A 14,115-nucleotide genomic window follows, 5' to 3' on the forward strand; every position below is an offset into this window, starting at 1 on the left:
GGATTTATTTTGGGCGGTGTACCATTCTTGATACACATGGGAAACTGTTGAATGTGAAAAACCCAGCAGTGTTGCAGTTCTTGACAAATCGGTGCTCCTAGCAACTACTACCATACCCCTTTCAAAGGCACTTAAATATTTTGTCTTGACCATTCCCCCTCTTAATAGCACACATACACAATCCATGTCTCAATTGTTTCAAGTCTTAAAAATATATATATTTTTTTACCTGTCTCCTCCTCTTCATCTACACTGACTGAAGTGGATTCAACTAGTGACATCAATAAGGGATTCACCTGGTCAGTCTATGTCATGGAAAGAGCGTAATGTTTTGTACACTCCCCCTTCCTCTAGAAATCATGGACCGGGTGGCTCTGGGTGAGTGGCCGTGCCTGCGGCCTGCTGTCAACCCTCAGATCCACAGCCAGGAGCTGGGCCAACTCATGCAGCGCTGCTGGGCAGAGGAGCCCACCGAGAGGCCCGAGTTCAACCACATCAAACTGCTGCTACGCAAACAGAACAGGTGGGTGTAGGGGGGTGGAAGTGGGGAGAGTGTGTTGCATGATTCCATTAATGTCTGTGCGTCTCCACTCCAAAAAAAGAGTATGACTACAGTACCAGTCAAAAGTTTGGACACACCTACTCATTCAAGTGTTTTTCTTTATTTTTACTATTTTCTACATTGTAGAAGAATAGCGAAGACATCAAAACTATGAAATAACACATATGGAATCATGTAGTAAAAAAAGTGTTAAACAAATCAGAATATATTTTATATTCTTCAAAGTATGCACCCTTTCCCTTGATGACAGCTTTGCACACTTTTGGCATTCTCTCAACTAGCTTAATGAAAAATGCTTTTCCAACAGTCTTGAAGGAGTTCCCACATATGCTGAGCACTTGTTGGCTGCTTTTCCTTCACTCTGCGGTCCAACTCATCCCAAACCATCTCAATTGGGTTGAGGTCAGGTGATTGTGGAGGTCAGGTCATCTGATGCAGCACTCCATCACTCTCCTTCTTGGTCAAATAGCCCTTACACAGCCTGGAGGTGTTGGGTCATTGTACTGTTGAAAAACAAATGATAGTCCCACAAAGCGCAAACCAGATGGGATGGCATATCGCTGCAGAATGCTGTGGTGGCCATGCTGGTTAAGTGTGCCTTGAATTCTAAATAAATCACTTACACTGTCACCAACAAAGCACCCCCACACCATCACACCTCCTCCTCCATGTTTCACAGTGGGAAACACACATGCAGAGATCATCCGTTCACCTACTCTGCATCTCACAAAGAAACTGCGGTTGGAACCAAAAATCTCAAATTTGGACTCATCAGACCAAAGGACAGATTTCCACCGGTCTAATGTCCATTGCTCGTGTTTGTTGGCCCAAGCAAGTCTCTTCTTATTATTGGTGTCCTTTAGTAGTGGTTTCTTTGCAGCAATTCAACCATGAAGGCCTGATTCACGCAGTCTCCTCTGAACAGTTGATGTTGTGATGTGTCTGTTACGTGAACTTTGAAGCATTTATTTGGGAAGCAATATCTGAGGTGCAGTTAACTCTAATGAACTTATCCTCTGCAGCAGAGGTAACTCTGGGTCTTCTTTTCATTGAGGAAAAGGGTGGCTACTTTGAAGAATCTCAAATCTCAAATACATATATTTTGATATGTTTAACACCTTTTTGGTTACTAGATGATTCCATATGTGTTATTTCATAGTTTTGATGTCTTCGCTATTATTCTACAATGTAGAAAATAGTAAAAATAAAGAAAGACCCTTGAATGAGTAGGTGTGTCCAAACATTTGACTGGTATTGTATACATGTCTGTGTGTGCGTGTGTGTGTGTGTAGGGAGTGCAGCACTAACATCCTGGATAACCTGCTGTCCCGTATGGAGCAGTATGCTAACAACCTGGAGGAGCTGGTGGAGGAGAGAACCCAGGCCTACCACGAAGAGAAACGCAAGGCTGAGGCCCTGCTCTACCAGATACTACCACAGTGAGTCTCTGCTATACACACACACACACACACACAAACACACACAAACACACACACACAGTGAGTCAATGCGATACACACACACAGTGCGTAATGTTACTGTCTGTACCTGCAGTTCAGTGGCGGAGCAGCTAAAGAGAGGGGAGACGGTACAGGCTGAGGCCTTTGATTCAGTCACCATCTACTTCAGTGACATTGTAGGCTTCACAGCCATATCAGCTGAGAGCACACCTATGCAGGTGAGAGAGCACAATCACATTGTGACACTACTCCCACAGGTGTGACAAGTTACAAAGATAGACTTTACAAGGGAGGCCATAGTCAAACCAAACAATTCCTATTCTGCTCTAAAAAATGTTTGCCTCTTTAGGTTGTGACCCTGCTCAATGACCTCTACACCTGTTTCGATGCCATCATTGACAACTTTGATGTTTACAAGGTAACATTATATGTCTCATCAATGTGCAGATGAAGGAAAGGAAAAGAGGAGATGAAGCCTCTATTGAGATCCTCCATTAGGACACACTGACTTCCCTGCCCCTGCTGTTTCTCTGGCGCCCCCAGGTGGAGACCATTGGTGATGCCTACATGGTGGTGTCCGGCCTGCCGGTGAGGAACGGGAAGCTACACGGCCGAGAGATCGCCCGCATGGCCCTGGCTCTGCTCAACGCCGTACGCACCTTCAAAATCCAACACCGACCCGACCAGCAGCTCAAACTACGCATTGGCATCCACAGCGGTGAGCGGCACGCGATGGTCACATACTAGCAGACTCAGTGATGATATACCAATTTCAGTTGTGTGATTGACCAATTCACTCCACTCTATATTCAGGCCCTGTGTGTGCAGGAGTGGTGGGGCTGAAGATGCCACGGTACTGTCTGTTTGGAGACACAGTCAACACCTCTTCACGACTGGAGTCCAATGGTGAAGGTAAGCCACAGAGTAGTCATACAACATGTGGGTTTTAAATCAGTTCCACAGATCTGCTGGTCTTCATATCTCTGTGGTAGTTAATTGACTAATTAATGATTGCTCTCCTCACCTTCTCCCTCACAGCGCTGAAGATCCATGTGTCTGCGGCCACGCGTGATGTCCTGCAGGAGTTCAACTGCTTCCAGCTGGAGCTGAGAGGAGACGTGGAGATGAAGGGGAAGGGGAAAATGACCACCTACTGGCTACTGGGAGAGAGCAAGAACAACGAGTCAACGAGCTAAGGGGACGAGCCAAGGGAAGGAGGGAAAGGAAGAAGTGGTGGAGGCAAACTTGAGCAAATAATGGGAACCACTGATTTGAAGTGCTGGAGCAAGTAATCAAATGAAGAGGCCTGGTGAATGAATGGGGGGGGGGGGGGGGGGGTGTAGATGTAGATGAGGAAGAGGACAAGGAAGGAGGATGTGGAGAACTTTCTTCACTTCAGCCCTCCTGCACTTGAACATCTAGATTCTAAGGACATATAGAAAGCTACATGCTCTGAGTGTGTGTGTGTGATGTTCTGTGTATACATTTTTCCAGTTTTATTTCCGTGTTGGAGGTTTTGGATGCAACACTGATGGTATTTTAGATCGGTAAAAAAAATTGGTTCACAAACAAACCTTTACAGGAGGTTGTGGATATTGCTACCTGGTGATCACATTATTTAACTGTTTTTTGAATTCATGTATTTTATGAGTACACAGTATCCCACTGGGCACAGATGTCAGTTCAACATCTAGTTGTGATTTAAATTTGGTTGAGTTGTCAACTAATGTGAATTCAACGTGAAATAAACAATAAATATCACTATGTCATTGGATTTAGGTTAAGAGTTGGGTGAAGAAAATACAAAATGCCCTTACGTTGATTACTTTTTTACAAATCCAATCAATTTTCCACGTTGACTCAACATCATCACATACATTTTCGGGGTTGAAATTACATAGAAATTACGTTCAAACTTCTTTTACCCAGTGGGATTTATAATTGGATTAATTTCCACTGTAGTCTTTGTGATTATGTATCCCCAGACCCCAACCACTATAACTGAGCCTACTCTGGAGTTAAAATGACTTGTTTGATATGTGTGTGTGGGTGTGCGTGTGTCTAATGTCTCATTAGTGTATATGATTTGTCCGTTTACAGTCATATTACGGTCTTATTATTTGGTATAACACAGATGTTGTTTATTTCTCAATAGATTACTTTTCTATTGCCTAAAGGGCAATTCACAGAAATGCACTTAAGATAAAGTCAAGCATTCCACTTCTTCGGCACCATAGACAGTTTCATTATTTTCACTGAAGTGTACGATTGCCTTTGAATCTGTCTAATAAGATTAAATTGAATGCATTATTGTTGCCAGCAGCATACCACCCTGCATACCACTGCTGGCTTACTTCTGATTCTAAGTAAGGTTGGTCCTGGTCAGTTCCTGGATGGATGCTGCTGGAAGTGGTGTTGGATGCTGCTAGAAGTGGTGTTGGAGGGCCAGTAGGAGGCACTCTATCCTCTGGTCTAAAAAAATATCCCAATGCCCCAGGGCAGTGATTGGGGACACTACCCTGTGTTGGGTGCCGTCTTTTGGCTGGGATGTTAAACAGGTGTCCTGACTCTCTGAGGTCATTAAAGATCCCATGGCACTTGTAAGAGTAGGGTGTTAACCCCGGTGTCCTGGCTAGATTCCCAATCTGGCCCTCAAACCATCACGGTCACCTAATAACCCCCAGTTAACAATTGGCTCAATAATCCCCCTCCTCTCCCATGTAACTAGTCTCCAGGTCGTTGCTGCAAATGAGAACGTGTTCTCAGTCAACTTACCTGGTAAAATAATGGATAAATAGTGAAAACATACAGCTGAGCTTACATCATACACATCATACACATATGCCATGGCTGTCTCAGTCACCAGATCTCAACCCAATTGAATACTTATGGGATATTCTGGTGCGTTTTCCACCACCATCAACAAAATACCAAATGATGGAATTTCTCGTGGAAGAATGGTGCCGCACTTGTAGAATTTATGCTAATTTATGCTAAGGTAAATTGAAGCTGTTCTGGCTCAAAGCCCTATTAAGCAACTTTATGTTGGTGTTTCCTTTATTTTGTCAGTTACCTGTATTCAACAATAATTGAAGACAGGTAACCATTTTCTGCTGGAAAGACAGACTCTTGACAGAGGATAGTTTTATGAAAATTGTGGATGGACAGCTGGACACACACTGGCTCTTGATTTCTGAATGGATTTGTCTGAACTGCTACTCTGAAAACACCCTGAAATAAAAATTAAGAGGTCACCAGGGAACTTTTAGAAAGGGTTCACACTGAGATCCTCTATAACTTTGCAATAACTAACCGTGTCACAAGGACTAAATGAATTCTGGGGTAGATATGTATGAAGGACTAAATGAATTCTGGGGTTGATGTGTATAAAGGACTAAATTAATTCTGATGTAGATGTGTATAAAGTTCCATATTTTGGTTTGGTGTTCACAGTAACCTTTTGAGTTTGAGAGTCATGGAGAATGGTATTGTTTTTTGCGTCTCAAGCCAACAGTGTTCATCATCTGTTGAGAAGTGTTGAACAGATCAATACTGTCTGTAAGACCTCATAAATCAGCCTGTCGACATGTATTTTCATCTCGTGTTTTCGGTTTGAATCAGTAAATATGGTATAAGTGTATTAGTGGCTGTTTTAGTTCTGTGTGTCCCTATCAGTGGTGGGGTGTATGTACAGTGGGGCAAAAAAATATTTAGTCAGCCACCAATTGTGCAAGTTCTCCCACTTAAAAAGATGAGAGAGGCCTGTAATTTCATCATAGGTACACTTCAGCTATGACAGACAAAATGAGAAGAAAAAAAATCCAGAAAATCACATTGTAAGATTTTTAATGAATTTATTTGCAAATTATGGTGGAAAATAAGTATTTGGTCACCTACAAACAAGCAAGATTTCTGGCTCTCACAGACCTGTAACTTCTTCTTTAGGAGGCTCTCCTGTCCTCCACTCGTTACCTGTATTAATGGCAACTGTCCACAACCTCAAACAGTCACACTCCAAACTCCACTATGGCCAAGACCAAAGAGCTGTCAAAGGACACCAGAAACAAAATTGTAGACTTGCACCAGGCTGGGAAGACTGAATCTGCAATAATAATTTGCAGCTTGGTTTGAAGAAATCAACTGTGGGAGCAATTATTAGGAAATGGAAGACATACAAGAGCACTGATAATCTCCCTCGATCTGGGGCTCCATGCAAGATCTCACCCCGTCGGGACAAAATAATCACTAGAACGGTGAGCAAAAATCCCAGAACCACACGGGGGGACCTAGTGAATGACCTACAGAGAGCTGGGACCAAAGTAACAAAGCCTACCATCAGTAACACACTACGCCGCCAGGGACTCAAATCCTGCAGTGCCAGACGTGTCCCCCTGCTTAAGCCAGTACATGTCCAGGCCCGTCTGAAGTTTGCTAGAGAGAATTTGGATGATCCAGAAGAAGATTGGGAGAATGTCATATGGTCAGATGAAACCAAAATATAACTTTTTGGTAAAAACTCAACTCGTCGTGTTTGGAGGACAAAGAATGCTGAGTTGCATCCAAAGAACACCATACCTACTGTGAAGCATGGGGGTGGAAACATCATGCTTTGGGGCTGTTTTTCTGCAAAGGGACCAGGACGACTGATCCGTGTAAAGGAAAGAATGAATGGGGCCATGTATCGTGAGATTTTGAGTGAAAACCTCCTTCCATCAGCAAGGGCATGGCTGGGTCTTTCAGCATGACAATGATCCCAAACACACCGTCCGGGCAACAAAGGAGTGGCTTCGTAAGAAGCATTTCAAGGTCCTGGAGTGGCCTAGCCAGTCTCCAGATCTCAACCCCATAGAAAATCTTTGGAGGGAGTTGAAAGTCCGTGTTGCCCAACAACAGCCCCAAAGCATCACTGCTCTAGAGGAGATCTGCATTGAGGAATGGGCCAAAATACCAGCAACAGTGTGTGAAAACCTTGTGAAGACTTACAAAAAACATTTGACCTCTGTCATTGCCAACAAAGGGTATATAACAAAGTATTGAGATAAACTTTTGTTATTGACCAAATACTTACTTTCCACCATAATTTCAAATAAATTCATAAAAAATCCTACAATGTGATTTTCTGGATTTTTTTTCTCTCATTTTGTCTGTCATAGTTGAAGTGTACCTATGATGAAAATTACAGGCCTCTCATCTTTTTAAGTGGGAGAACTTGCACAATTGGTGGCTGACTAAATACTTTTTTGCCCCACTGTATATCTGATCCCCACTTTCACTATTATCAAATATCTTTAGATTACTTCATTAAACCCTCCTCTAATCCAGGGCAGCCTAGACAAAATGAGCAATACTGTAGTTTAGGGTTCTTTCTCCCTGTCCCTGTCCTCCTTTTCTCTTTCTCAGTCAATCATCTCTGACTAATCTCTCTCTCTCTCCCCAAGGATCAAATGTAACCCTTTCCCTTAGATCAGAGCCCACGGGTGGGTATAAGAATAAGCCTTAAACTGTAACCTGTCATCCATCATAAGGTAATGTAGTCATTATCTAATGTGTCTTGAAGCCTGTGAAGTATGTGTTTGATCTCTGTAACATCAAGTGCTTGAATGAAATAGACAATATATATAACTGTTTCTATTGTAGCTTTGAAATGTGGTACTAAACTTTATTCTACTCCATTTCCTTTACCTTGCTTGTTGGTTGATTCATTTCAACTGTCATATTTATTGTGGTAAAAACATTTTTATTTTTAATGCATTCATTTCTTCAAGTCAATGGCATGGATAAGTTTGCACAGAAGGAAGATAGGCCATATTGTAGGACAGTATACTGAACATTGTGTTCAAATGTTTGTGAAATGTATATGGGAAACCTAGACAATGTTGTGGATTGAAAGATCAGCATTGTTATTTAATTTGACCGTCATATCTCATATGGCACATTAAGGGAGACTTTAAAACTCATTTCCTGCAATTCTACAAAGTTTGACCACTTATTACGCCTCCCTTGAGAGGTATTTTGAGGGATATATGAGTGTATTTTGAAAACACAGTATAAGTGGAAGCCCCCCCCCAAAAAAAATTGTTGGGGAAAACGACTTTTTCACCTGGATTTCAACACATTTTGCCATGGGGCAGAGAGAAAAATATGCAGTTTTATCATGCTACTATATATGTTTTGTCATGTGTCTGAGAGAAAACGTTGCAGTTTTAAAGCAAATGTTCAACTATTTACACATTTTGCCATGGAGCAGAGAAAACGATTCGCTGTTTTATAACTAATCTCGTGCAATTCTTCACATTTTGCCACGAAGACGAATCGACATGTACTGAATATTGGGGGCATCCCCCGTGCCAATTTCGCCAAGTGGCACATCAAGAGTCTGATGCCTGGATCCCTGTTCCCAAAATGTTGTCGTTCTGCACAAATGGAGCGTCTCTTTTCGCTGACCGGTACATTGCCCGAACTGAAGCCAGGCGCTTCTCGAATAGTCGCTTTATTTGTCCATTCCCCGGGGAACACAGTGGCAGAGGTCTGGGATGATCAGTGTCTAGAAAGAGATGCTCAGAATGTCGATAGTTTTCTGACTGACGTGAGGCGCAACTGTGAGTTGACGCCGCGTTGTACGAAAAGGAGTGCGCTATCCTCTTAGAGCCAGGGCTCGTTTAAAAATCTGACTAAGGTCGTCTGATCTTTAGTCGACGAGGGTGTGCTGGCCCGTTGTGTCCCGTTGATCATGCAAGACTGTCAAGTCATCTTTAAAAAATAATGACTCCCTCCTTCGGACGAAGGGGCTTTCGCCCAGGGTGAGGAGCCATATGGCGTTGTGATTTGGGTAAATGCGGAAGAGACAATGCCGCCCGTCTCGTTGGATCCACCAAATCTTCTCTTGCCTCTTGCCATTGCCATCTTCTCTTGCCATGATTCAGTGCTCGACAGAAAACAGATGTGAGCGCGGCAACAGTGGAATTGTATAGCGACGTCCGTGGACCTCCCGGTCCCTTGGAGTTTGCAGACATCGTGCGTGGCGCGCCTGTCCGGGGGGTGGAATGGTAAACTCTCGGATGCGGTCAGGTGTCATCACATGTCCTTAACATATATGTTTTTGTCTTTACAGCCGTATAGGTCGGTTGGAGTTGTAGTTGCGTTTACATTTTCGATTTTTCGGAATGGGATCCGATTACTTTTACGCAAATCAACTTTTACGCACATCCACTTTTACGCACATTTAGACGGCATTAACGAAGCTAATCTTTTGCTGTTGATTTAGTGTAAGACTTTAGGACCATATTCGACTGCAGACTAGATATGGAATGAAGGAGTGTCCAATTTCTCGGAGACATGCTTCTGAAGTGACAGATAAAGCTGTGCCCATATATTTAAATTACAGGTATATCACATGCCTCATTGGCATGCCTCATTGGTTCTCAGGTTCTCTTTTTCAGTCAACAGCTGAACTGAACTCCTCCCACAGGGTTGGCTAACAGATGCCCTTGCCATACTGAAGTTAACTTGATAAGAACCTCTGTGCATTCAAATCATCAATGACACTGTCATAAACCATTATTTTACAAGTGCTAAAAGCAGTGGCTGTCAGTGTCGTTTAAGATGAGGGAGGAGGATTATTTTTTTCATGAGCATGGCCTTATTTCTATTACAACATATTGGATGACTCTCATTCACATTTCATTCACCCAGTTCAATGTAAGAGTGAATTTTCACTATTCGAATTTTCACTATACCCATCATGAGGTTACTACAACCTAGCTTATGACTGAAGTTTACAACGTAGGTGCACACAGGTCGAGAGACAAATTTGAGGTAACAGACAGTGAGTGACATTCAATACCGCCTTGCACATTCTTGCCTGATATAGGGTGTAATCATTAGTCCAACAGCCGCAAACAATGTTTATGTTTATCCCTGTTTTGTTTCCGTTTGCTTCCGCTTAAACGTTTTTCAACAGAATCGGCAGAATGAACACACCCCTGATCACGTGTAAACACAGTTCACTCTCATAACAGCCATGTTGTATTCCTTCTCTTCCCTTCACTTATGGACTTCAACACACAACACATCAGCTGTACAGTGCCTTGCGAAAGTATTCGGCCCCCTTGAACTTTGCGACCTTTTGCCACATTTCAGGCTTCAAACATGAAGATATAAAACTGTATTTTCTTGTGAAGAATCAACAACAAGTGGGACACAATCATGAAGTGGAAGGACATTTATTGGATATTTCAAACTTTTTTAACAAATCAAAAACTGAAAAATTGGGCGTGCAAAATTATTCAGCCCCCTTAAGTTAATACTTTGTAGCGTCACCTTTTGCTGCGATTACAGCTGTAAGTCGCTTGGGGTATGTCTCTATCAGTTTTGCACATCGAGAGACTGAAATTTTTTCCCATTCCTCCTTGCAAAACAGCTCGAGCTCAGTGAGGTTGGATGGAGAGCATTTGTGAACAGCAGTTTTCAGTTCTTTCCACAGATTCTCGATTGGATTCAGGTCTGGACTTTGACTTGGCCATTCTAACACCTGGATATGTTTATTTTTGAACCATTCCATTGTAGATTTTGCTTTATGTTTTGGATCATTGTCTTGTTGGAAGACAAATCTCCGTCCCAGTCTCAGGTCTTTTGCAGACTCCATCAGGTTTTCTTCCAGAATGGTCCTGTATTTGGCTCCATCCATCTTCCCATAAATTTTAACCATCTTCCCTGTCCCTGCTGAAGAAAGGCAGGCCCAAACCATGATGCTGCCACCACCATGTTTGACAGTGGGGATGGTGTGTTCAGGGTGATGAGCTGTGTTGCATTTACGCCAAACATAACGTTTTGCATTGTTGCCAAAAGGTTCAATTTTGGTTTCATCTGACCAGAGCACCTTCTTCCACATGTTTGGTGTGTCTCCCAGGTGGCTTGTGGCAAACTTTAAACAACACTTTTTATGGATATCTTTAAGAAATGGCTTTCTTCTTGCCACTCTTCCATAAAGGCCAGATTTGTGCAATATACGACTGATTGTTGTCCTATGGACAGAGTCTCCCACCTCAGCTGTAGATCTCTGCAGTTCATCCAGAGTGATCATGGGCCTCTTGGCTGCATCTCTGATCAGTCTTCTCCTTGTATGAGCTGAAAGTTTAGAAGGACGGCCAGGTCTTGGTAGATTTGCAGTGGTCTGATACTCCTTCCATTTCAATATTATCGCTTGCACAGTGCTCCTTGGGATGTTTAAAGCTTGGGAAATCTTTTTGTATCCAAATCCGGCTTTAAACTTCTTCACAACAGTATCTCGGACCTGCCTGGTGTGTTCCTTGTTCTTCATGATGCTCTCTGCGCTTTTAACGGACCTCTGAGACTATCACAGTGCAGGTGCATTTATACGGAGACTTGATTACACACAGGTGGATTGTATTTATCATCATTAGTCATTTAGGTCAACATTGGATGATTCAGAGATCCTCACTGAACTTCTGGAGAGAGTTTGCTGCACTGAAAGTAAAGGGGCTGAATAATTTTGCACGCCCAATTTTTCAGTTTTTGATTTGTTAAAAAAGTTTGAAATATCCAATAAATGTCGTTCCACTTCATGATTGTGTCCCACTTGTTGTTGATTCTTCACAAAATAATACAGTTTTATATCTTTATGTTTGAAGCCTGAAATGTGGCAAAAGGTCGCAAAGTTCAAGGGGGCCGAATACTTTCGCAAGGCACTGTATGTGCCCGGGTGAAAAAAACTTTCCCAAGGAAAACCGCTACACAAAGCCTACATCATTGTCACAATATTAGCTATGCTAAATTCATAGTCAGCATAGCTAATAGAACTAACGCGTTAGTAAACCCGCTACAATCATGCAGTAACATTAGTGTACAGTCAGTAAGCAGTTACACCAGTAGGCCCTGGTGGCAATAAACTTGTAATGCCAAAAGCTTACCTTGACTTGGAAGAGTTCCAGTGTTGTGTTGGAAAGTCATAGCCAGCTAGCTAACATAGCATCCCTCTGTTTGAGCAGGGTGTTTCCGTAGGCTAAACTAGCTTGTTGCATTTGCTAGCTAAGTCAGTTAAACTGAAAGGGGGAGAAAAAAAATGACTCTATTTCTCTCTTGCTTCTCCTTCACTTTGGAAGAAATTAATTTAACTGTTCAATTATAGTCTTTCTGTGTCTTTGAGTCAACTACTCACCACATTTTATATACTGCAGTGCTAGCTAGCTTTAGTTTATGCTTTCAGTACTAGATTAATTCTCTGATCTTTTGATTGGGTGGACAACATGTCAGTTCATGCTGCAAGATCTCTGATAGGCTGGAGGACGTCCTCCGGATGTTGTCATAATTGTGTAAGTCTATGGAACAGGGTGAGAACCATGAGCCTTATAGGTTTTGTATTGAAGTCAATGTACCCAGAGGAGGATGGAAGCTGCATGTCCTCCAGCTACACCATGGTGCTACCCTCAGAGTGCTGTTGAGGCTACTATAGACCTTTGCAAAATAGTATTTTTTTTAATCAGTTATTTGGTGAAGTGATTATATTTAGTATAGTCTTATCTAAAAATGATAACTTTTTAAATGTTTTACAATTTAAAAATGTATGAAGTTCACTCAGGAGGACGGTCCTCCCCTTCCTCCTCCTCTGAGCCTCCACTGGCTAAAAGATTACCAAAACGTTCAACCATTAATCGTGTTGATTAATGGTTTATAGAGCACAAAAACAACTTAACTAGTTTATATCTATTTTGTAGTCGCGGAAATCCCAGACCTAGCTAGGGCACCAGCACTGTGCTGGAACATTGTAAGATTATTATGGGAGGCAACCCATCTGTCTAGAGACTCTAGTGAGACTAGCTACAGTATTTAGTGGCTGGGGAGAAATACTTTTTCCTCCTAATATATAGTAATAGAAATGTAAATATGTGGCTGCAAGTTCTCATGTATATAGTATTAAGAAATTATACATATATATATATATTTTTAAGCTTTCAGTCACGTCAAGCGTTGAAGATTTTATCAGCAGTACAGCTCTAGGATGGTTACATTACTACATAACATGTCCATTGGGCAGCTCTCTCTGGCTGTTGTTGCTAAGAATAGTGATTCTAAACACACTGACTGATGACTGTTATGTGATTTTTTTTTTACCAACTTTATATTGTTGCAATCTTTAAGTTAAGAACTATTCTTGCGTGCATATGTGTGATCGGCAATGTGGCTGGGTGCAAATACATATGAGTAAACATCAATGACTCTCAACTTCTTCTGGCTGGGAGGGATATTGAAGAAGCGTTTGGATGAGTTGAGTTCTACTTGTTCCATCTGGCTGGCTGCTCTTTTCCGTCCCCTTCCAGATGCCTCTAAGGTACAGCTGCTTTCTCCTTCCATCTGGCTGGCTGTTCTCTTTTGCCCCTTGTTGCTAGCCGCCTTATCTGATGTACGGGCAGAGCCCCCTTCACTCTGGCTGGCTGTTGTCTTCAGTCCACTCCTGCCATGGACGGGTTTTGTCCCCTGTCGCAGCTTGATGAGCTTGAGGATCCATTTAGGCCTCTGCAGCTGGCTCCATTTATTTTCCAGCTCCTTTCTTTTAATTTCTTTCTTTTTGATATCGTCCAATCGTTTAATTTCTTTATTTTTTATGTTGTTCAGCTGCTTTTCTGTCAGGGGGAAGCCAATCATCCTCAGGATCATCCTGATTTCATTGGGGTTGATGGGGTCAACAAGCAGGATGGACTCATATAGGACTTTAGCCTTTTGGGGTTTTGGGTGGTGGTACAGGTCAGCAGTAGCCCTGTGAGCAGCTTTGCCCTTTGAGCCAAAATATGGAGGTGTTGTTTCGCTATTACCCATGGACACCAGAGACTTGACCACTAGGCCTCTGTCACTTTGGAGCCTGGGGTTCCCTGACTTGTATGCTATGGATATCTGTAAATTGGAGAGAGAGAATATTCTGAGTTTACAAACAAGTTTAATTTACACTAAATACATAAATATCTTGATTTGGAAGGCTGAGGGTGAACTTTGACCAGTTCTGAACATTTTAAAGCACATTTTTAGAATGGCTTTAACAGGTAAAACCAGTCCACGTTGACAACAATTTGAAGATAAATA

The 14,115-nt window shown here is 42.3% G+C and overlaps 1 protein-coding gene across 2 annotated transcripts in view; it reads left to right on the plus strand.

Annotated features, from left to right (window-relative positions):
* The window catches only part of LOC110486473 (atrial natriuretic peptide receptor 1-like), a 53,077-nt gene extending 49,723 nt beyond the window's left edge, over positions 1 to 3,354 (plus strand). For both annotated transcript variants that reach the window (XM_036945018.1, XM_036945026.1), the window contains exons 16-22: positions 355 to 523; positions 1,855 to 2,001; positions 2,117 to 2,240; positions 2,372 to 2,440; positions 2,566 to 2,740; positions 2,836 to 2,934; positions 3,061 to 3,354. In XM_036945018.1, the coding sequence (XP_036800913.1) occupies positions 355 to 523; positions 1,855 to 2,001; positions 2,117 to 2,240; positions 2,372 to 2,440; positions 2,566 to 2,740; positions 2,836 to 2,934; positions 3,061 to 3,218 (941 nt within the window). In that variant the 3' untranslated portion in view covers positions 3,219 to 3,354. The remainder of the gene's footprint in view (positions 1 to 354; positions 524 to 1,854; positions 2,002 to 2,116; positions 2,241 to 2,371; positions 2,441 to 2,565; positions 2,741 to 2,835; positions 2,935 to 3,060) is intronic.
* The last annotated feature ends 10,761 nt before the right edge of the window (positions 3,355 to 14,115 follow it).

Source organism: Oncorhynchus mykiss, chromosome 2 (genome assembly GCF_013265735.2).
Source record: "Oncorhynchus mykiss isolate Arlee chromosome 2, USDA_OmykA_1.1, whole genome shotgun sequence".
Taxonomy (NCBI): Eukaryota; Metazoa; Chordata; class Actinopteri; order Salmoniformes; family Salmonidae; genus Oncorhynchus; species Oncorhynchus mykiss.